The sequence below is a fragment of the Neolamprologus brichardi genome, chromosome 15, assembly GCF_056152115.1.
Source record: "Neolamprologus brichardi isolate AB-2024 chromosome 15, ASM5615211v1, whole genome shotgun sequence".
Lineage (NCBI taxonomy): Eukaryota > Metazoa > Chordata > Actinopteri > Cichliformes > Cichlidae > Neolamprologus > Neolamprologus brichardi.
This window is the reverse complement of record NC_142118.1, coordinates 13,010,458-13,035,213: the sequence shown is the minus strand read 5'-3', so window position 1 is coordinate 13,035,213 and position 24,756 is coordinate 13,010,458. Positions and strand designations below refer to the sequence as shown.

Sequence of the window (24,756 nt, the reverse complement as noted above, 5' to 3'; positions counted from 1 at the left end):
TGCTTCTTGCCCTCATGTATGAAGTGGATGCTTCTCAGCGCCTATAGAGCAAATATAGGGAACCAGCAGCTCGGCAGCCTCCTGCTACGTGTCGAGCTGCACTGAAGGCCAGCTCATTTTCTCTGGCAGCAAGCACATTCACAAAGATTCTATAGCTGCAAATACTTTGCGGTCTCAGAGTAACTCCTCTCACTTCCTCGCAGTTTGGTCATCCACGACTTGTCAAATAAGATCACCATAGTGTATTTCAGCCTGTGTGGGACCGTGGAAAGCGGATCTGCGATGAGCTGAGCGTGGAGTGTGTCAAACTGTGCGGACTGACGGCATGAAAAGAATTCATGTGTGCCAACTGGAGCGGTGGAGATAAATCACAGCTTGTCAGTGTGTGAGAAATTTCAGCTCCAGCGTTTACGCCCTTTGATGACTTATTATGAGGGTTATATGCATAGCTGTCTTAGGTGTTTTTCAGTGCAACCCTTTGTCCTTTGTACTTAGCATGTTACACTGAGTGTGCCAGTGAGAGAGTCGTCCTGTCTGCACCGGTGCCCGTTTTGCGCTCCCTCTCTCTGGGGGAACAGGCACACCCATCAGGAACCATTAGTCTTCACACTGACGTGGCGCCCTTCCACTGAGAGACTTTCCCTGGCAGAGCTTTCTGATTGCCTCAGACAGTGGTTGGATATTTTTACTAACAAGCTGAGACACTGTGCCATTTGTGTGGGGCATTTACTGCTGGCTCTACTCCTAATTCATGTTGTAGTGACTTATGACTAAAGCAAGTCATCTGAGACTTCACACAGTTTCTTATGTCCCTGCACAGGTGAATTAATGGGGAGATGAAAGGTTGTGTGGACAGAAGTATCAAGTGGTCTTATAAAATGTCTAATAGTATTACCCTCCTGTTTGCAGACCGATGCAGCCCTGATGTATGATGCCGTGCATGTGGTGGCGGTGGCAGTGCAGCAGTCGCAGCAGATCACTGTGAGCTCTCTGCAGTGTAATCGCCACAAGCCGTGGCGCTTTGGAGGGCGTTTCATCAACCTTATCAAAGAGGTATGAGGTCACTGTTTTCAGTGTGCACTCCAGCTTGACCTTTGACCTGTGGGATCTACTGAACATTGTACCTTTCTTATTGTGTTATATGGATTAGCGCAGTCATGTTTGCAAGCATTTTATGTGTGCATCTCTGTAATTATTTAGTTAACGCATGTGATACAGTTTCAGTGCAGCTTTCCAATCAACCTTTATTGGTCCAGAAAGCTGTGGTCATTTATCACAGAAACCATATAAGCATCTTAAATAAGTTTTATTATCTAATCATTAAGTCTAAATAATCTTTATTTTAAAAAAATGAATCCGCAGAATTATCCAGTAACTACATTTTTTGTTGTTTGTGCCATTGTCTTTCAACCACACTTTCTCAGTGCATATCTCCACCCGTGTTTATATCAAAGGCTCTGCATGCCTCCTTAACTGTAGTCAGGGTCAGCCATTTGCTTTGTTCTACAAAGCTCTTTCATTCTCTGGATGGTATCATTGCAGGTAATTTTCAGAATGAGCCATTGTAGTAGCTGGTGCTTCCTCCCCCTCCTGTGTCTGCTATCACTCCCCATGCCCGTCTGTTCCTCCAATGGCTTTGAAGTGAAACTTCAAGCACAATGAACCACATGCATAATGAACTCTTACCTGTCAAACCTGCTTCTGTTCTCGCTGCTTTATTGTTTCTTGTTATGTTGTTGAGATAGACAGTAAGGGGAGAGCCAGATGGAATTCATAATTGGGAAAGAAAAACTTTTATGGTTAGGGGTTGGATTGATATTGCTGAGAAAGGCAATGTCTTAAGGTTAATGGAATGACTGCGCTCAGAGCTGAGGATTTTAGTTCATCGTGCTGTGTATTTCTATCTTTAGGCACATTGGGATGGTTTGACAGGACGTGTCCTTTTTAACAAGACCAACGGACTGAGAACTGACTTTGACCTAGATGTCATCAGTCTGAAGGAGGAGGGGCTGGAAAAGGTGTGTCACTCGTTGGTGTAGCTCGTGCTTAAAGTCATGGCAAAAATAAAGTAAGCCCTCTTTCGATTCTGAGGAATCGCATTATAAAAAAAATACACATGGTTAAAAAATAACTTAAAAGTCTTAAAATGATACAACATCAGATGATCTACAAAACATTCAATATTACACAGTGCTATTATTTATTTTTAAAATTAAGCCAAAATGCAAAAGTAGTGTGTGAAAAACTAAGTACATTGTCACTGCTTCCACAGGGATTAAGAAGGTAAGGAGCAGCCAAGTGCTGACAATCAAATGGACTTGATTAATTGATCATCAGTAAGTGTGAGCACCTCTATAAAATAAGAAGTTTTGGCTGTTTGCTGTTCTGGAGCTTTCGCCGTGAAGAAAAGACATTAGGAATAATCCTAACGAAGCAGTTGGTGCTGCCCATCAATCTGTGCCATTTCCAAATGATTTGGAGTCTATCATTCTTGAATGAGAAAGATTATTTGCAAGTGGAAAACATTCAAAACAGTTGCCAGTCTTCCCAGGAGTGAACGTTCCAACAAATCCACACAGAGAGATCGCACGATGCAATGCTCAGAGAAAATAGAAAAACCCAAGAGCTACATCTCAGACTCTACACAGCACAGTTATCATGTTAAATCCTAAAGTTCGTGACGTTACAATTAGAGAAAGACTAAACGGACTAAATGGCTTGGTTTAAAGGGATTTCAGGGGAAAGTCTCCTCTTTCTAAAATTAACATGGCAGCACAGCTTAGGTTTACAAAGCTGCGTCTGAACAAACTGCAAGATTTTTGGAGCGACGTCCTTCGGACAGATCAGATAAAAGTGGAGATGTCTGGCCATAATGTAGATCTCCATGTTTGTTGAAAACCAAACACAGCATATCAGCACAAACACCTCACACCAGCTGTCGAGTCCAGTAGCAGAGGGGTGATGATTTGGGCTTGTTTTGCAGACACGGGACCTGGGCACTTTGCAGTCACTTAGTCGACCATGAGTTCCCTTGTGTATCAAATTATTCTAGAGTCAAATGTGAGGCCATCTGTCCAACAGCTAAAGCTTGGTTGAAATTGGGTCATCCAACAGGCCAATATCCCAAGCACAGCTGCAGATCTACACCAGAGTGGCTAAAAAAGAGAAGAACTGAGGTTTTGCAATAGCTCAGTCCCTTTTTATTTTATTTTTTTTAAAAGTTAGAACTGAAAGAGGGTGTACTTTCTTTTTAGTATGACCATAAGTACCAAATGTAAGTGGGGGGGTGATTTGAAGTGTTTCATTTCCCATCTGTAGACAAGAGGATATAAACTTGACTCTGAATTGTTTCAACAGATTGGAACATGGGATCCTCCCAGCGGTTTAAATATGACAGAGACTCACAAAAGCAAGACGTCCAACATCACTGATTCTCTGGCTAACAAATCCCTGCGTGTATCCACCATACTGGTAGACACGGCCGAATGAAAACACTAACAGCAGACACTCACAGCCTCAACTGCACCTGAAAAATATATAATACAAAACTCACAGACTTCTGCACTCCTACAGCAGTTTGTTTTCCCTGTACAGGAGGAGCCATATGTGATGTTTAAGAAGTCAGACAAGCCTCTATATGGGAACGATCGCTTTGAGGGCTACTGTATCGACCTGCTGAGGGAACTCTCCTCCATCCTGGGCTTCCGCTATGAGGTTCGATTAGTAGAAGATGGGAAGTACGGTGCGCTGGATGAGAGCACAGGCCAGTGGAACGGCATGGTGCGGGAGCTCATGGACCACGTGAGTCGGCACTCACCAGGGAGAAGACAACACTCAGTCATTAGAATAAAAACTATTATAATAATTAAAGCGAAACACTTTCTGCTTTCTATTAATCATATTTTATAATGGTCCACTAATTTTTCTTCATGTATTTTAATAAAGCTACTCCACATTGCAAGCTGATTCAAAACAATAAGAATTGAATCTCTAAATGCTCAAATGGGACTTTTTAAAAAACAAATCTTCTCATTATTAAGTCATTTGTGTCTTCATCTGCTGGTACAGTCGGAATATTTTATTTCTAAAAGGCAAAATTTATTTTCCACTTAGGCACAGCAGTCTGCCATATTCCTTCTTGTCCTTCTTTGTCTGAATGAATAAATCTTTGAAATTCTTCTTTGAAATGGAAACAGGCTGAAATATTGCTACTGAACAAGCACGTGTCTTTAATATGAGATTACAGTGTTAACAAAAAAGGACCTCTTACTGTGTCGAGTTTCTTTGTGGCATCTGAAACTTTGAGAGACCCAATTATGTAGTCTTTCAGTTTCAAATATAAGGGTAAAAAAAAAGGTTAACTCCTGGGTTTTGCTGGTGCTGCGGCCTCAAGATTGATTTATACTTTTGCATCAAAGCTACAGCACAGCTTAAAATGCTTCTCCTCAGAAATGCAACTACGTGTTGCGTCGACACAGACCTCGACAACCGTGCTTGGTCTGCTTAGTGGAAAGACAGGATATTGATCAGATAAAGCCTCTGTGAAACAAAATGTAATAGGCTGTAAAAGCAAGTAACCTGCCAATGTAGCTATGTGCCGTTTTCTCGTTTTCGGAGTGCTGCCAATCCTTTTATAGACTCAGTTCGTATATCTTCTTTCCTTCCTGCCTTTCAGTAACTATCAATATTTATTAGCTCTAAGTTAAACATACTTAGAGCTGTTTAAGCACACAAAGTAGCTCAGCACAGTAAAAAGAAATGTCAGAGAAGCGAAGACGCACCAGCACACAAGTATGCTTCCAATGCTGTCTGCTCTTTGTGTAGGCTAGACAGTGGGAGTATAAAAAGATAAAGTTGTACTTGGCCTGATATGACCAGTAGCCTACAGTGGCTACCCTTAGGTCATATTCACAAGTTAACTGCTATTGTTTGATGAATAAACTTCTGGACCCAGTGATCAATGTTTCCCGGCTTCCACTGCAGCCAGCAAGAATTAGGAAAAGGGATAACCGATACCGAGGGAATGTGCATTTTAATGCATTTTTAAAATCCAGCAATAGACTATGTCATTATCACCAGTGAGTTTAACATTTTATCAGGCAAGTCCTTTTGTTTGCCTTCATGCAGCCAAAGCAGGCTGGCTGCAGCCAAAGCTGTGATTGGTCAGCGCTAATCGAACTACAAATGAACTACAAATGGAAACCAGAAGCCTTTTAGCGCCAAAAATTGTGTCTCTCACTTATAGATTCTTTGTCCTCATATGCAAATATATCTGTGTTTACAGAGAAGCAATTTAGCAGTTGCTGGAGTTTAATTGACTTGCTTGATTTTCATTGTTTATTAGGGTTTATTTATTTATTGTGACCGTTTGTATTATTTATTACAGTTCTGCTTCCACACTGTGTATTACCATAGAAAGCTATCTGACAATTATGACATTTGGTGCTGTATAGGAAGCTTTTCTAAGCCTCAGATATATAGATGACTTCTTATGATGAAAATTATAGCAAAAAGCCCTGAAATCTTTCCCCCTGCTAAGATTGGTCGCTTGCTAGCAAAAAGCGACTTTGGCTGCTTGAAACAGAATCTTCAAAAAATCTAGAAACTGTAAAAAAAATAAATGAATACATTTTTACATCAAGTTACAGCTTGGAGCAATTATGCAAAAATACTACAGAGCAAGTGCTGAACTGTGCAGAAGGCTAATTTTCTATTCTGAGGCAACTTGAGGTTGATTTGTTGAAAATTAATCTAATCCTAAGATTGTTGGCCCTTATAAAAAAGGATCAGACATATAACCTGTAATTTCCAGACCAACTCAGCCTCCCACCTAATAATCTAGTCGAAGTAATGATCCTAGCTACGTTTTTTCCCTCATGTCACGTCTCTGCCTCCTGTACATATTGAGCAGAGCAGCTGCTGACAGGAATCAGATCTTAATTGAATTGGCTGGGATTTTTTTTTTTCTACTGGTGAACAAACACCCATCCCCCTATTTGACGTCGCCGCTGTTTTCTCATTGCAGAAAGCAGACCTTGCAGTTGCTCCTCTGGCCATCACTTACGTCAGAGAGAAGGTCATCGACTTCTCCAAGCCCTTCATGACGCTGGGGATAAGTATCCTGTACCGCAAGCCCAACGGCACCAATCCTGGGGTCTTCTCCTTCCTCAACCCCCTCTCGCCTGATATCTGGATGTATATTCTGCTGGCTTGCTTGGGTGTCAGTTGTGTGCTGTTTGTCATAGCCAGGTAACATGTCAACCCCCCTGTTTGCTTCCGTTGCTTGACTTCACTCTCCCCTTCCTGCTTGCCTCCTTTGACTAACATGCAGCAGTTGATGACTTCTGTGATATGAAGACGTGTGCTGAAACAAAAGGATACGAAATCGGCAGTAAACATATAAGAAAGGGCCGTGGCAGCATTTTTGCCAACATTAGAATGTTTTGGAAAAGTTCACATTTTACCAAAATATAATTGCAATAATGGATTTAAACATGGTCCACATCCTACTATGGTCCTGATAAGTATAGAGCAATATTTCAGGCATATTTGCACAAGCATCAGCATCTGTAAAACCAGCAAACTGATATTTATTGTAAGAAATGTGCAGTAATCTAAGGTACACTGCTGATACTGTACAAATACATTTCCTACAATATTTTAATCGACCTATCCCCCGAAGAAAAAAAACCCCAGATGCATGACCAACGCATTATGATGTGTGTGTGGGCTTTTCTTCTTCTTCTTTGATCCTGAGAGGTTTTGGTTTAACACACATTTCATCAAATGTTACTGGCAAAATGATCACATGAGAGGAAAGCAGCAACTGTCACCTAAGTTAGTTCAGAATATGCAAATTAAACCCATAGTTATTTGCTCCCACATTTCTCCATGGTAAGTAAAAAGCATGCAATCCTATTGATATTCTTCTGGTTGCGATAAAAATGACCTTGAGATCTGATATTTCTAATTTTGCTTCTATGAAATTATAATGCGTATATCTGCATCATGCCATTTTTGCACACAATAGCAATACAGAGTCCTTTGCGTCACTCTATGTGACAAAAATATCCAGCAAAGTTTAAATCTTAAGCACGGTGTTCTCTACAGCTTGCTGATCTGGTTCCCTCATAATTACAGTATTGATTGCGCGGCCACCGGATGATTGGCCGATCCTCCACATGCAGAGTATATTATTTTCTTTCTCAAATATAGCAGGAGTTGTGAGCTTATGAAGTCCAAGTTTGCACAATAAAACACTAAACAGTACATCGTTGAACTGCATCCCACACATTAACACACTTTTTTCTTTTTCCTAAATAAGCTATCGTATTTCAGGCTCCAGAGAAATACATATCACTCAGTGCATCCTCCCAGTTCTGTTTGCGGTTGAATTGATTTCTCCCTTTATTAACAAAACAAATGGTATTATTTCAGCTCGCAAAACCCTTTTTCATGGTAGAAAATGTCCACTTGCAAACAAGAATAGATTATATAAATTGTATTAAACCGTGTTTACATGAATTGCAGGCTCTTGTAATTTTACATTCCAACTTCCAGATGTCTGTGATTTTTTTTTAAGACACCAAACACAACCTCTTCACTTGGCCTGAGACAAGAAAGGCAACAGATCTATAAAGCCGGGCAAAGTAATTGAATTGAACAGACAGCTAATGGAGGGCGCGCGTTTTGTGTTATTGTGGCCGGGGACAAGCGAAGGGGAAGAGGGACAGGAGTAGGGGAACGGAGAGGGAGAGAGAGGGAAAGCGTCTTTTTAGAATTCCGTGTGCAATTCGACATGTCCCCTGTGCTGGATGTGAGGAGGTGACCTTACGTCCTCGTGTTCCACATCCTCTTCCTCCTGCTGATCGGTGTGCAGAACACGGCCTGCAGGAATACGGGCCAGCTGCAGACAAAGGTCATACAGAGGAGCCATCAAACCTGGTACATACAGAATACACATGTAGACACTGGGAGAAACAAACACTGTCCAATCAAATCTGCACCAGCAACCTACATACATCTGTTGTGTTCTACGATCGGCTGCGGGCTACAGCGATTACGTGCATTGTCTGTGTACAAAAACATAAAGAAATAATCAGAAAACATGTTTGACTTTGAGATGCAATCGGTGCAGCCAATGCAAATACCCAGTTGCTTCCACATGAAAAACTCACCCACACAGACGTAAAGGCATATTTATGCGCCAGACGCTTGATGCACGCAGGCATAAGTGCATGCGACCACATAAAAACACGCGAGCGCGCTCACTGCATTCTGAACAGCTCCGCAAGGCCATTGTGTTGTTTCAGTTGCCTGTGATACCAAGGAGACAGAGCTCGTTGACATTCCAATAAATCAGGCATCCTGATGGTGTTGACATGAAGAATTATAGCGTGCCATCACAGCCATGTCCACACAGATGATTTTCACTGAATGGAAAATAGCTGTAAAGGAAGAGCATTGTGACAAAAATGTTGCCATGTTCCCAGTGCTTGTAAAATAAGAACAGTAATTAGCGTGCTCCAAATGGCACTCATATGTACAGACGGAAAGCAAATTGTAGGAAAACCAAAGTCTTTGGCTGTTACAGTGAGATATTTTTTTGGCACAGTTTGGGTCCCCTAAGAGCATATGGTCACTTTAAATCTATACAAATCTGTTCTGACACATATACGATATATGCTATATAAACACATTTATTCCCTTTCTGTGTCTAAGAGGCACAGCTGACAAATGGCATCACATGTTCACACAGTATAAAACCTTAAGACTCTGCCTACAGGCTTATTAGCATGCAGTATATCGGGGAAAGGCTTCTCAACACCATTACCTGTCAGGCCCCTCAACTCTGCATAAGCAATGTTCCCTCTATCAGCCACTTCAGCACAAACTCAATCAGTTCCTGATGCTTAACACTAACCCAATCACCTTGTGCTAATGCCATGCCACTTTTGCTTAGGATAATAAATGAGAAATGTCCACAAGTGACCCGAAGACACTGACAATCAGCCAAGGCGGGCAGCGTGTTCAGCAGGAGGAGGTTCATGGGGGAAGCAAAACAATCTGGAGAAAAAAAAATGAAGCGTGGGTTGCCGGGAAGAGAATGGTATAGGAGGATGTGAGGGGATGTGATGTGGGGGATTGCGAGAAAAAGGGAAAAGGAGAGGAACAGAGATTGCTGTTGGGAAACCAGAAGAAAAAAAGAAGAGCACAAGTCCCACGTTGGGGTGTTAAAATAAAATGGTATCCGCAGAGTAACGATAATTGTAGCTGCTGGGGGAAACACTTAAAGGCTCCTGACTAAGTGAATTGAAATGAGCTCCAAAGATCATTACACACAGGGACATTATCACCAGTGACAGCGTTATTCCAGTCTATTGATCCATTCTTACAATAAACTGATACCACTTGAATATGCCAATAAGTCTCGGCAAAATCTCAGCAAAAGCTGAAACGATTTGCTTTCGTCTCCGCAGAAGCGCTGATCCACAAAACAGGTTTTCTACACATTCACACTCTTTCTTCCTGCTGATAATGTTTTGAGATTCATGTCTTATCAGCCATTTAATCTGTACCACTGAAAACACTGTTCTGTCCTTTTGTGCTGACATGTGTGTCTTTCTGCTCTTTCCCTTATAGGTTTAGTCCTTATGAGTGGTACAACCCGCATCCATGCAACCCTGACTCAGATGTAGTGGAAAACAATTTTACGCTGCTCAATAGTTTCTGGTTTGGAGTTGGGGCACTCATGCAGCAAGGTAGTTGCCTCAGCCTGTGGCTACAGTTGCTTTGTGGAGCTGGAGCTCTCTACACCCCACGGTCCCTAAGGGTTGGGTTTGTTTTTTTTTTAAACTAAGCCAGAGGCAATAGAGAGAGACCTCTAAAAGACCACACAGAAATTAGAATAAATGTGCATATATTTTAAAATAAATGTAACAGACTTAGGCTCATGGGAGCATGGGCTAAACCCGAGTATGTAAACTAGGAACATGTTTCTAAAAACAACAGTTTTACAGCCTTTAGTCCACTTGAGTTAAATTAATGAGAGTGAGAGTGATTCTTGTATAAAATGCATAAAGCGATTCTGTTTGCGAACAGACGTGTTGTTGAGCTCATTAGCTGAAAAAGACTTAAAAATAACATTCGCTTAACTATGCATTCTGTAAATATGTTTGTTACTGTAGCAATGCCACTAATATCTGAGTGTCCTCTTCTCTTGCCTCTGGCCTATCAGCACCTAGAGATCAGTGGGGTGTGGAGTCAGGATGTGAGGTTACCTTGGGTACATGACTCTCTGGCCTAACCAGCCTGTTACCTCTCCACACAGTACTGCACCATCGATGTTGATGTGTTTAATTTGATATATGAGATTTATGCAAACACCTTGTTCTCTTTGAATGGCACTTTCCGGTAACTCTTGCATTATTTAAAGCACTCCCTTGTGACTGAGACGAGATCATTTCACTTGTTTGAGATCCAACAATCTGCTTGTTTTGAGAGCTCTCTCGAGTGATTTAATCTTGATGCGAGTGGCACATCTGCCTGCGCTGAGAACTTGATGAGTTCTCGAAACAAGCCCGTTTCTAAAGGCGTTAGTCCTCTCTGGTTTTTGCACGTTAAAAATAAACGTAATGAGAAGATTGGAATGATAATGACTTGTTGAAATGAATGCATCTTGCTGTTTAACTTTCATTCTTGCCGCCTCCTTCACCCCAGGGTCAGAGCTCATGCCCAAGGCCCTGTCGACTCGAATAGTGGGAGGCATCTGGTGGTTCTTCACCCTCATCATCATTTCCTCCTATACAGCCAATTTGGCTGCTTTTCTCACTGTGGAGAGGATGGAATCGCCCATAGATTCAGCCGATGACCTGGCCAAACAAACTAAAATCCCATATGGGGTGGTGGAGGACGGTGCCACAATGACATTCTTCAAGGTAGCTGGATCTACGGCGATGTTTGTGCAGTGGCTCTGTGAATAATGTTATTTTCTCACACATCACATTTATAATCCTTTTAAGATTTCTCTCCTGGTTGATTTTCCAACACCTGTGTTTGCTGTGCAAATAGCAAACACTCCATGTGCAGTTAATTTGTCAGAAAAATGCAGAAGAGCAACTGGTGTTGAAAGTGCAGCCATTTTTTTTTTTAAAGTAGTCAAAGTAATCCACTGAATATTGCACCTGCAAACATCATGCATGGGTTGCAACTGCAGAGAACAGTAGAGTTTATTATCTTCCTAAGAAGTAGTGCCACATTTATAACTGATTTGCTGGTGAAAATGCAGGAAAATCACTTTCCTAGCCATACAGTTGGTCGTTGCAAACATTTGTGACAGAATGGTCCGGAGGTCACTGAATTCAACTGTGGCAGTGTAATAGGATGTCACCTTTAGAAGCCTTTGTGAAATTTCTTTTCTCCTAGACATTCAGCATTCAACTGTAAGTGGCATTATTGCAAAGTGGAAGCACTCTGGAACCACAGCAACTCAGCCACAAAGTGTTAGACCACATAAAGTTACAGCTCGCAGAGTGCAAAGACGCATAGTGCTTAAAAGTTGCCAACACCCTGCTGACTCAGTAATGGCAGAGCTCCATACCTCCTGTGGCAATAACATCAGTACAGAAACTGTGTACCAGGAGCTTCTTGACATGGGTTTCCAAGGCTGAGCCATTGCAGTAGGTATGTAGTTGGCCCAGTCCTTGTGCCCATGTCGTACATATATCTGTTTTAAATTATAAATGCAACATTCATCAAAAAGATGTGACTGTTTCACAGCAAAAAAAAACATACAGTAATTCCCTGGTTGAAAGCGCCTGATGCAGCAGCATTAGGAAGTGTCTGGTAACAATAAATTAAACATAAACCAGATTATATGAATTGCCTCCAGTGAATCATTTGTGCAAAGCTAGGCAATTTCAATTTAGCATGAAGAGCCTCCACCATTAAAAAAAAAACCACTCTGAAAGGTACTTATATAATGTGAGAATGAAAAATACAAGCTATAAAAAACAGAGCTTGATTTATAACAAAAGAAAAGTCGTATTTATGGCTCATCTAAATCGCCAGGATTTAAACTTTGAGTTCTTTTCATCATAGAAATATTAATATCATCATTTCATCATATCGTTTTTCAGACATTAAAATGGACCTATGATGCTTTTCCTGAGTTTCTGTGACAGTGTTGGATGATCATTGTAACATGGCCAAAATTGTACACAAACAGCTAAAAAGCTCAAGGTTCATGTTTTGCTACAGACAGGGTTTTGTTTTGTTTTTTATCTTGGACATGCGTAATGTCTCAGAGAAGAGATACCCTTGAGGGTCATTTCAGGCACCCGGCTTCGAGCACAGCAGCCTCATCAATTTGCAGTCTTCTGTTTGTGACGGGAAGCCAATAAAAACCTTAAACAGAAGGTGGCTGTAAAGGGGGAGGACCGTAAGAACTTAGCAGCTCCTCAAAGCCTCAGAAGAAAATAAATAGGGTTTATTTTTGAACTGTGAGTCATGCAAAGCTATTATAGTCTAGGAATAAGAATAAATGTGCAGCTGAAAATGAACATAATAGGTCCCAAACACTGTGCAAACGATGATATGATATTTTCTCCTAATACTTCTTGGAGTCTCATTCAGATCCCACTCTCTGGTTACTTGCAGAAGACAAAAATCTCTACCTATGACAAGATGTGGGAGTTTATGAACAGCAGAAGGCAATCTGTGATGGTAAAGAACGTGGAGGAAGGCATCCAGCGTGTCCTTACCTCAGATTATGCCTTCCTCATGGAGTCCACTACCATTGAGTTTGTCACCCAGCGCAACTGCAACCTCACGCAGATTGGAGGCCTCATAGATTCCAGAGCCTACGGCGTGGGAACACCTATGGGTAAACGACCTCTGCATCCCTCTGTGTTATAAGCCACTCGGATTAAGTCTGCAGATGCTGCAGATACTGTGTGACGCATTAAGGTGTGTTGTGGGAATGATGGAAAGCTTTGAAAAGGGAAAGGTTGATCTTTATCAGCGAGGTCACGGGTATAATGGTTAGACACAGTGAGGTGTAAAAGGTGTAGCTTAATGAAAAGTGAAATGCCTAGAAGGTTGAGTTTATGGATGAGGTTAAAATGGCTCACTGCTTCGGCAAGATCTTTCTATTCACGGTGATTTTCTCACAAGATTGTTTCAGAGGCAGGAATCGTGTATCAAACTCTCTTCACAAATACTTTTAATGGTCTGTTTTCATTTTATTTTATGTTCACGTAAGGCAACACTGTGAGTATCAGTTCAGTGCAATTCCCTTTGACTTACTTGACACCGGCATTAATTTCAGCACTAAACCACAACTAAAAAGCACTTCAGAGAGTGTAAAACAAACTCTAGGAGCTTGTTTTCAGAAGCCGCTTTGACCCAGCTCCCATCAAAAATTTTGTATTCTGACATTTTATACCATCATTATCCAGGAATGAGGCAGATGAGCTAAAAGTATCACAAAAACAAGTACAATCATAAGAGGTTTGGTGCATTAAAAGCATTGTTTGCCAGGGTTAATCAATGCACAGCTCACAGCTCTAGCGTTCCCAAGGACCCTGACTGAAAGCTGTTGATGGTTCCCATTCAAGTGTCACAGAGGTTAGAGTGGTCCTGACGAGGCCACGGAGAACACTGCTACCAACTGTAATGGTCACATCTATCATGAATGATATGAAGGCCATCAAAATACGGAGGATTAATTTTGGCCATCCGCATCTGGACCGGGCTGCCGCTGATGAGTATGGGGCGGTTATGAATCTGCAGGGATGCCGTGATTGCCGTGGCTATAACAAAGCTGAGGGGCTGCTGTGAAATATAGGCCCACTGTGGCTCCCTAAGTGCTGAAGTACTTAGACTGATGTCCTTGAAATGGACACATAGAGACTGGAGCATGGATCACTTCTTTTTTATTTTTTATTCACACAGTAGTATACTTTATATTTTATATATATATATATATATATATATATATATATATATAGATATAGATATATAGATATATATATATAGATATATATATATATATATATAGATATATAGATATATATATATAGATATATCTATATAGATATATAGATATATATATATATAGATATATATATAGATATATCTATATATATATCTATATATAGATATATATCTATATATATAGATATATATATATATATATAGATATATATATATATAGATATAGATATAGATATAGATATAGATATATAGATATAGATATATATATATATATATATATATATATATATATATATATATATATAGATATATATAGATATATATATATATATAGATATATATAGATATATATATATATATAGATATATATAGATATATATATATATATAGATATATATATAGATAGATATATATATATATATATATATATATAGATATATATATATATATAGATATATAAAATAGGAACACATCACTTTAATTCAGCAATAAATGGTTCTGCATTTATATAGAGATAAATATTCACTCTGAAGAATATTACTTCCCACTTTCTTCTTTCTGTCTAATCCTTACATTATTTTCTCAGTATTAAAGAAATAAAGCCGATTATGCCCTGCAAAAAGATCTTGAGATCGGAATCTCGATGACTTTATTAGTTCAGAAGTAATTTTGGCAGAATATAAAAATTTATATTTTCTTTTTTATTATTATTTTTGATGGTGGCCCTCTCCTTGTGTCCTTTTTCAAAACCATGTGAGCTCTTCAGCTATCACGTTAGCCACCGGCTCATACCTTTTGGCCTCCTGAACAATGTTTAGCAGCTTATTCCCTATAGGGCTTTTACAGCAATAAAGCAGAGCAAGACATAATAACATTTTAACCTTTTAGTGCTAGATGGTTTCCCAAATCACAAATGCTTCATCCACTGCTATCGACTTAAACTGTGATCGCATTAATACTTGAGGCCAGACAGTGTAGGAGTGATGGATGATCTCTGGTGTTGAACATCTGTCAGGTAGTTGTGTATGCACAGTGTGTCAAGCACGGCGCTTTTCCCATTCGCCCAGGCCCCGCTCTCCATATCCTCCTCTCTAAGGACCCATCCTATTAGCATTTATCCAAGGCCTGTTTTGTTAAGCCATCATTAATCATTTGAAATATGAGAGGAGCCTGAATCAGGGGACCCAGATACTAGAGAGATCTCTGATTTTTCAAATGAAGCAGGCATATGTTTCCCACATACATAGTCAATTGCATCTAAGGGGCTGTGCTTTACGCGCTTTGCATATCAACTGTATGAAATGCACGAAATATACCGTGTGTTGCAAGTCTGCTCTGGTTTATCATGTCAGTGTACTCATAAGCTCAGCACAGGGAGAAAAACACGAGCTTACAAAATAAGAGAAGAAAAAAAAAAACAGATGCTGCTCCAAAGTCAGTGGCATTGTGTAATTTTCAGTTTTCTAGTAATGTCTCTTTTGTTAGTCTAAACACAGAGATTTGGAGATGAAAGGATGATGGATGGCATTAGATTAATGATAGATGAGACAGAGGAAGACTCAACTAACAGGGCTGACAGGCAAAACTGTATGAGATCAACAAACAGCATGATGGTACTTGTTACCTGGAGCCTGACTCCGTTCATTTCCTTTGGAGCTCTGGCACGAAATGTTCTCTTCCTTTTTAAAACCATTTCTGTTGTCCTTGAATTATTATTTTTTTTTATTTTTTTATTTTTTTAACATTTCTTTTGTTTCTTTTAAGTCACTCTTAATTTGCACACGAGCCAAATGCCTGAAATGAATATGTGCACCCAGGCTTCATTATGCATGAGTCCCATAATCGCATAAATACACTAACAAGCTCTTAAAGCAGTGAAAAACATGAAACATGAACGCTCACAGTAAGAATTAATCTTTCTTGGCCCGGTTGAAGCAAAGTGTGTGTGCGCTGCTCCTGGATCAACCCAGCCGTGTGTTGTGTCGCACACGCTGTGGATGGGAGAGGAACATGACCCCACTCGGCTACCCTGCGACGATTATTCCCGCTTTGATCAGGCCAGCGCCCGCTGCGCCTTAATGCCTCGTCGCTAATTCTGGCGCCTTCCCACTTTCTGTGGATTTGAGTTTGCTCAACATGCATCAAAAAACAGCAATGCAGAAACCCTATCATCAATATACACATATAATCCCAAACACATATGTACCCCTCACTGGGCTCCTCTGTTCATCGGGACTATTTCTGTCATATGAAAGCGTGTGCAAACAGCAGCTAAATTGTGAGAATCGACAGCAGCTCTGCTCCCCCAAGCCAAGTTATTGTTGCCAACTCCCTGTGCATTATAATAAACACACTGCAGAGAGGAGTGAGAATTTTGGAATAGCTCTGTGAATATGGGGGATTAGTGGGATTTGAAGAAGGACTTACAAAAAAACTCTCTCTAAGCGGCTAACAATAACATGACAGGTTATATGATCACATGCAAGCCTGAATGTGTTTCTTACACCCACTAACACAACAATGACGATCCTAGGCACATGAGTATTATCTGTGTTTCCCAGTTTCACGATACGCTTTTTGCATTCGCAGGATCTCCATACAGAGACAAGATCACGATAGCTATTCTGCAGCTGCAAGAGGAAGGCAAGCTGCACATGATGAAGGAGAAGTGGTGGAGAGGCAACGGGTGTCCCGAGGAGGAGAGCAAAGAGGCCAGCGCTCTGGGAGTACAGAACATCGGTGGGATCTTCATCGTGCTGGCTGCGGGACTTGTGCTGTCAGTGTTTGTGGCTGTGGGGGAGGTCCTTTACAAGTCTAAGCAGAACGCCCAGCTGGAAAAGGTACAGGCGCTATTAGAGAAGAGATTTTAGGCTTCTGCTGTAGCGTGTTTGTGTCAAGGTATGGCTGTGTGGCAGGCAGGATGGAGATCTAAATGAAGGACTCGGGGAGTCATAAGTGATCTCAAAACACAGTCTTAATGCTGGTAATTCACAAAGAAAGAGAAGAAGATCCAAATCTCATGGAACACAGCCAAGGAAACGCACAAGCATGAGGGGTGACGCAAAAACGAACAGAGGGAGGCTCAGACAATATCAACATACACCAGAAGAATAGAAATGGGGAACGGGTGGAAACAGAGCTGAGGACAACTAACATGACTAACACTTAAAAGGAAGTAAAACTGAAAACTAGAGCACATGAGACAAAAGATTAACGAATTAAAAACAGGAGGTAACACATACAGAAACACAAGGGAGGCAGGAATACACAGAAACTCACAGAATTAAATACGACCCAAATAATAACCACGAACAGAAGTAGATAGGAACCTAAAACCTGAGAATCTAAATATAAAGAAAAAATGAAGAAAAATACAAAACCAAAACTCAAAAGTGGTCTACCTCTTTTTTTAGGAATCAAACTGTAAAAACAAGACACCAAACCCAAGAGACATCAAATGAAAGTGAAATGAAAATTTGTCTTATAGCCCTGAAGTGCATTTTTACAGACCAAGCTTGTTTTTATTTTAACAATTGGCTGCTTAAATTGCTTTCACTCTTCATAATGGCTATATACCTGTGGTGTGGAAACAGAAATCCCCCAGTGCTTTAACCTGTGTGAGTTTTTAGCAGTCAATATTTGCTAAACCAAGCAGGCATTTTCCGAAACTAACTTCTGTCTATGCATGGATAATTTTCTTGCTGATTTTAAATGGGGGAAAATGTTTTACTTTCTTGTTGTTTTTTAGTCATATATTATATTGAATCATCATTTCAATAAATTAACAATTACAGCAGCTCCTTCATCACAAACACCAGCATAATAGTATTATACAAATAGTCGCACGAGATGACATCTATTTTAATTCCCCATGTATACATAGAGTGCACTGTATCCACAGCTTCTTTATCCCCCTGGTTACGTTTCTGAATATTTTTCAGGCTGTTCTGTTTGTGCTCTATTTTCGTACTGAGCGCACATGATTCATCGCACAGTGTGGAGTATGTATTTTAGTGCACTTTAACTCGTGCAGTGATGTTTCCCGATAATTGTGAGAGTCCTCTTGATAGCGTCTGTTAATTATTTACGTCTATAGAATTAGCACAGCGCAGCAGCGTGTTACTTTATTGCAACAGTAATTAGTTTCTTGCTTTTTTTAAGGGCTGCAAAAGTTTCACAGCACATCTTAGCTATCATTAATCAAGAGCTGCAAGACTGGGTCACAATATTCAGATAATTTGCAAATGCCAGAGTCTCTAGGCTGACAAGGTGCTAGTAATTTGCATGCTGACAGCAAGCCTCTCCTTTTTTTTTACTCCCTGCCAGAGTCCTCCACCCTAACGTCACGAGCTTTTTCTCTCTCTTTTTTTTTAAACCCTCCTTCTCATTGTTTTTCAAAATTTATTTTCTGTTATCCTTCTTGCCTGTCTGCTTTTGTAATCAGTCTTCCTTCAGACTCTAGAAAATATTTCATTCATATGGCAGACAAATATATGTAAAAAAATGTTGCAAAAAAAACACACCCTAAGCCACCTACAGATATCCATCTCGCACACCTACACACATACACAAACAGAAAAATAATAGCTTCATACTTTAATGCTCCCCCTCCTCTTTTTATCTTCTCCCCTCCTACACTCTTTGAATTTGAATTACATTTTGCATAATCAGAAAAGGAATGTATGAGAATTTGACTTGGCAAAGTTGGTGCCCGGGCATATTGACATTTTATAGGATTTTACACCACATACATAATGCAGGGACAACAGAAGCTCACATTACACAAGTTGCATAAGACTGTGATGTTTTAAAGTGGGTAGCAGTATATTTGGATTTAATCTGCCGAAGTGGACGCTTTGTCCTTTATGCTGTCTCTTTAGGTTTTTCACTTTCATGCCAAATTAGAAGTGTTTAATGTTTCTCCCAGAATCCCGTTCTTGGCAGGGTGCAAATGGCTGTGAAACGCTATTTAGACGTTTGTGTGACAGTGACGATTTAAAGGGGGAATCTAGGACATATCAAACCCTTTAAATGAAGCCTTGTTTTCCCAAAATATTCTGTCGAAAAAGCAAATGAATAGATGCTTCATGTTCTGTTGCGCAGTTACACGATATCAACTGACTCAATGGTTTATTTTATCGCATGTACACATAAAATAAAACTGAGCACGTTGACCTTTGTTTTCCCAGAATAGTACCACAAGATCCTTTTTTATTATTTATTTATATCCTTACAAATGATGTTACAGTACTGTGCAAAAGTCATGAGTCCCCCCTTATTTTATATAGTTTGCTTCTAAGAAGCCAGACTTTCATGTGGCTTCCAAGTAATCTTGAACAACAGCACTCTGGGCTTTCTGAAGGTCGTTCAAGTTTTTCTTTCGACAGTGGTTGCTTTTTCACTTAACACTGACTTATGAATCCTACAAGCAGAAAAGAGGCACCTAACCAGTGTTGTGTCTACATACAACAGATAACTTAGCAAAGAACCAAATTTAAATTGCATCTTTAGGCACTTTGACATTTCTATAGTTGAATTTATGAAAAATACAAAACGTAACACAGTCTGACAGGCATAAAATAGTATTTTTGCACCAACGAGGTTATTCCCAAAGAACTGTTAGCTGAAAACTTGGCATATCAAAGGAAGGTCCAAAGGAAACAGGACAAAATCTACACCAGTACCTAAGAGATGTATGTGGCACTAAATCCTCATCAGAAATTGTCACAGTAAATGGGCAGCTGTCAAGAAGCCATTCTTAAAGAAGAAAAACAAGGAGAAAAGGTTGAGGTTTGCCAAATTACACACAATGCGACTGAAAATCAGTGGTAACGGGTCTTACAGAGTGATGAATACAAATTTGAAATTTTTGGTTCAGACATCAGTAGGTAGAGAGAGAACAATAACAGTCTACACGGTGAAAAAGAATGTCCTTCAAGAGGCTATACATGAAGTCTGCATAAAGAAATTACAAAACAGCTTGCCTAAGAGAGTTCAGGCTGTGTGAAGAATAACGGTGATCATACCAAATATTGACTTTCACATTTTTCAATAAATCACCGCACCTATTTCCCATTTTCGTAGCAAACTTTGAAGAAATGAGGGGCAGCTTGAGACTTTTGCGCAGTACCGTTCATACATATGATTGTCGTAAAACCAACGTAAAGCCAATAAATACAAAAGAAAGAGGAGAAACTGTTCAGTTTGGCTAATTTTTTCAAGCTTAAAATAATGTAGAGAAGCCCAGCAATTCCCCTTTGAGTGTATGTGGTGACAGTGGGAAGGAAAAAAAGAGAAAAGATGAACACTGAGAAACAACCAATAATAACAATTGCCGCTTGGTGGGTTTAGTAACCCCAGATCCAAAATCTGAATGCCAGAGACAGATGGCGAAGGATACAGAGACAGAGAGGAGAGCGGGGAAACTACCAGGGCAAAAAGACACACAGTTGATCACACGCAGTTGTCATCTATATGCATGGGGAGTTAAAGTGAAAGGAGGAGTTCAGTAGATGATGGAAGAGCAGCCTGGGGTCTGTAGCAGCATAACTAAGCGAGGGTCACCTGACCCAACCCCACCTATAAGCTTTATCAAGGAGGACCTTTTTTTTTAATCGTGTAAAAAGGCTGTGTGACTTTGAACTCAAACTGAAAGCTGGTTTTACATCTGAAGGTCAGACCTCCTGCTGTACTTTTGGAACCACAAGTAAGAAAAAGGCAGAAAAGGAAACATATTGTACAGCATATAAAAAAGTATTTTCATGTTACACAACATATTAAGGTGAGAGGATGCGCATGGTAAAGCAGTGAAATTGAATTTATGTAGAAATCGACTGATTCTGGTAGAATTAAAGTCACTAAATTTAGAATATCCCAGTGATGGTGCCACCTGGTGGTGAAAAAAGGACACTGTGGCAATTACCCAAGAATACTGAAATGTAATGGACAGGTCCATTACAAAAACATGAGTGGAAAATAAAAAACAACAACAATACCTTGGAGATACTCAGAAAGGACCTCATGCTACCATTAAGAAGACACTGGTTAAAAGAGAATATGCGGCACAAAGACCATCACCAGCCCTCCCTCATTAAACAACGCTGTAGGTCATTTGTGCAAGCTGTTAAAATGACCTGCAGCTGCACTTTAAAGTTAACTAACCTCTGTCGCCCATGTAAATAAATGCATGTAAAATGTGCACTGGTGTCATCGGCGTTTTGCCACACCAGGCTTACGCTCAAGTCTCCTGGCTAAAAGCCAGCGGTTTCATTGTGCCAAAACCACTCTGCCCGCCTCCTAATGCAAATACCTTTCCCTCTCTTTTAGACAGTAAGAACAAATGATCCAGTATGACTGTATATCTCAAGAATGGGTTGAACTTTTTTTTTTCCTTCTTCTTTTCTATTTCCTTCTTGCAGCGATCATTCTGCAGTGCCATGATGGACGAGCTGCGCGTGTCTCTAAAGTGCCAACGCCGTCTCAAACAAAAGCCTCAGCCACCTGTCATCGTTAAGACAGAAGAGGTTATTAACATGCACACGTTTAACGACAGGAGACTCCCAGGAAAGGAAACCATGGCATGAACACTGAATACACCTGGACTACACCCCTCAGTAAAAACCACGAGTGGGGAGACAGGGTTGAATTAATGCTGGCTTAGTTACAGACTAAGTTTAGCAGGGGGGGGGGAACAAAAATAAAAAAAAATACAAAGAAACAAACAGGATTCCTTTCGAACCCACTTGCTTATGTAGACAGATGTTTCCTGTGGAAATATAGATACCTGAGCAGTGTCACCTCACTGTGACATTCACTTTTTGAAGGGAGATGTAATCGAAGGACTTACGGGTTTGGTTGGTAATATATGTAAAATGACAGAAGAGCCGAGCAATTTTATGACACAACATTTGACTAGTCCACAGTAGAAGTGGACTTAAACATACGCATACACACAAAAAAAAACTAATGAAAAAAAAAATGTATGCACACACACTGACACACACACTCTCTCATCTGACACACTTGACAACTGTGCAGAAGGGAAAACTATTGTGACACTTACACCAGATGTAGTTTTTCTGTTGATGTCAATACCCTTTCGTCTTACCTCCATGTGTGTGTGACCCAATCGGTCCCCTCTCCTCGGTGACTTGAGTTTCTCTCAGATAATTTGAACAAACACTAATCTTACACCAACAAAGGGAACAGTAGTCAGTGCCAAATGGTTTGTTATGAACTGATGTATAAAAGTGATATTTAGTTTTGAGAACCATCTATGCCGACTTTGTCAAATATCCATTGTTTTCTTCTATAATGCCTTTCTCGTGCCAAAGTTCTGCCATTGTAAAGAACTTTCTGCCATGCCTATTATTATGTTCAAAGCCTCTACAAGAAATGTATACTGTCAGAGTCCTTATCCATGTCGGTCCTTGCGCACAGTCTGCAGTTTTCACTCTGTATCAGTTGTTGTTTAAAATGCAGGATTTCTACAAAAATGTTTGTTTTTGTACAAGAACAAAAAGTTTTGTAGTACTTTGTATCATGGTAGCCCCTTCTGTGGACAAAATATGTAGCAGATACCAACTCAGCCCTCAAACTCTGACAACTGGTGGCTATGGGGCTTCAAACTCTGCTGTGTAGGGTTCATCATTCTCATCTTTCAGAGATTCAGTCTTTTGTCTTGCCAGTCTCACGGGGCCAGCTGTATATACTATCTGGAGACGATGTAGTGGATTTTGGCAGGTAAGAAACAATAAAACCAGAAAATGCAACCGTTCTGCTGTCAGTGAGAGTTGGGTAGTCACCATGATGAGTCACCATGAAAGACGTAGTAAAACATGCAAATGCTCTGCATCTAGAAGGTGTTCATAACTGTGGTTGTGTAGCACCAACATACAGCAAAATTGTTATTTTTATTATGAGTTGTTTTATTTTTGTTTGTTTTGTTTTTCTTTTACCAGAATCAAGTCCTAAAAGTATTATTTTAAAACTAGGGGAAATATTTACAGCTAAAAGTAACACAGATATTGATCTTGAAGAGGCAAAGGAAAAAATACCCTGCAGTAATTTCTTTAACATAAACAAACAAGCTTGATATTGATCTCTTGGATGTGTACACTAACCAAGGCGTTTTACAGTTGAAAATTCCACTTTTCTTTGCAGTCTGGTAGACATGCAACATAATGTGGAATGACTGTTTCTAAATTACCTCACACTGACTATAGCTTGTTTTTTTCCCCTCCCTGCAAATCCTTGCAGCTTATCAGTATGGATCCATACTGGTAAATCTGCTACAAGCCTGATTGAGTTGGCCTGATTGATTGATTGATTGATTGATTGATTGATTGATTGCTCTATAAATAATCTGCCACTGCGTGAATGACATTCTCAGTCTCAGTATGGCCATGTTTCCAATTCGTTCCAAGGGTTTGTTAATATTTCGTGTTGGTATCAGTAAGTTTGATTTATTAATGCATATTCCTGCACCAGAAGGTGAAAAAAATATTGAAATGAGTCCATTTGCATTTTGAAACTGGTTGAAATAATCTCACGGCACTGTTGGATATTTTTCAGTGCTTTCAGAAAATATTACTTTTAGGACTCACTAACAGGCAAAAATGACCTCAGTCAAAGGGGAACCTCACTGATGGGCAGCTTTTGAATGTATAAAACTGTGCATTTGCAGTAATTCTGATGTTGGCGTAATTAGAGCTTTGAGACACTCGTGTGCTACATAGTAAATCTCTCACCTCTGCTCAAATGCCAGGTGTTGCTTCACTCACGGTGCCTAAAAGGGACTTGATCAACCTTGGGGCGCAATTTTCGAGGATAACTCGTGGGCCGAGCGAATCATTTATCCACTAATTGTCTCCAGATGCGTGTTCTCTTCGCCAAGCGACACATCACATTTGGCCCCACAACACTTCTGTGTCTGTTAACTCTGTTCCGTGTTGTGAAATGACAAGCATATCTGATAGGTTACTCCACCAGTGCCCCTGTCTTCCTACACTATTCGGTTAATCATCTGATCTGATATTCCAGGGATGATTTCAAAGACAAAAAAATGAAAAAGAAAATCAAATACGCCCACACACCTGTGTTGTACACGAGTGGCTCCCCTATATTTAATGACTTCTTTAAAACAACCGCATCTACGCTTTTATGAGAAATGACAGGGAAGACATGCTTCTTTAACTTGTTAGCTATCTACCAGTGTGGCTTGTCATTTGTCTTTTTTTTTTTTCTACACACGGCTAAATCTAGCAGTGTGAGCTCAAGTGGTTGAATAGTTTGGGAACATTGCTGTGGGAAACTGATGTGTGCTCGTGGAATTTGACATCCATGCAAGGTTTTACAAATAATGTCATTAAAAATGGTCATAATTGTAGATTTGCCTCTTAGCTTTACTCCAGACTTTGCGGTTCTTTTCCACCCAAATGAGGAATCAACAGGATATGCCAAGTGAACCAGATGCCATCTAGCCCAGTGTGTATCTAGCCATGCCTTGTATTGTTATAAAACAACTGAATATAAAATACGAAAAGGGTTGATTTATGTAATCAAATCAAATCAAAGCGAGGACTGTAGGAAGGCTTAACCAATTATTTTTCCAGCTTGCTCACAAGCTATTACTGCATCCGCCTGTCTGTTTACAATTTTCTCTGACTACTAGTTTCTAAAATATCTCCAGCTTATGAGGAGGCTGCACAGTCTAACAAAATAGCCCAGGAATGTTCCACTGCACACACTCTGGTTTTTTAT

The 24,756-nt window shown here is 40.1% G+C and overlaps 1 protein-coding gene across 2 annotated transcripts in view; it reads left to right on the top strand.

Moving 5' to 3' along the window:
- LOC102793567 (glutamate receptor ionotropic, kainate 2) overlaps positions 1-24,366 on the top strand; it is a 64,481-nt gene extending 40,115 nt beyond the window's left edge. For both annotated transcript variants that reach the window (XM_006792518.3, XM_006792517.3), the window contains exons 7-16: positions 910-1,053; positions 1,911-2,018; positions 3,358-3,471; positions 3,595-3,801; positions 6,026-6,249; positions 9,643-9,761; positions 10,720-10,937; positions 12,658-12,883; positions 16,585-16,835; positions 21,414-24,366. In XM_006792518.3, the coding sequence (XP_006792581.1) occupies positions 910-1,053; positions 1,911-2,018; positions 3,358-3,471; positions 3,595-3,801; positions 6,026-6,249; positions 9,643-9,761; positions 10,720-10,937; positions 12,658-12,883; positions 16,585-16,835; positions 21,414-21,578 (1,776 nt within the window). In that variant the 3' untranslated portion in view covers positions 21,579-24,366. The remainder of the gene's footprint in view (positions 1-909; positions 1,054-1,910; positions 2,019-3,357; positions 3,472-3,594; positions 3,802-6,025; positions 6,250-9,642; positions 9,762-10,719; positions 10,938-12,657; positions 12,884-16,584; positions 16,836-21,413) is intronic.
- The last annotated feature ends 390 nt before the right edge of the window (positions 24,367-24,756 follow it).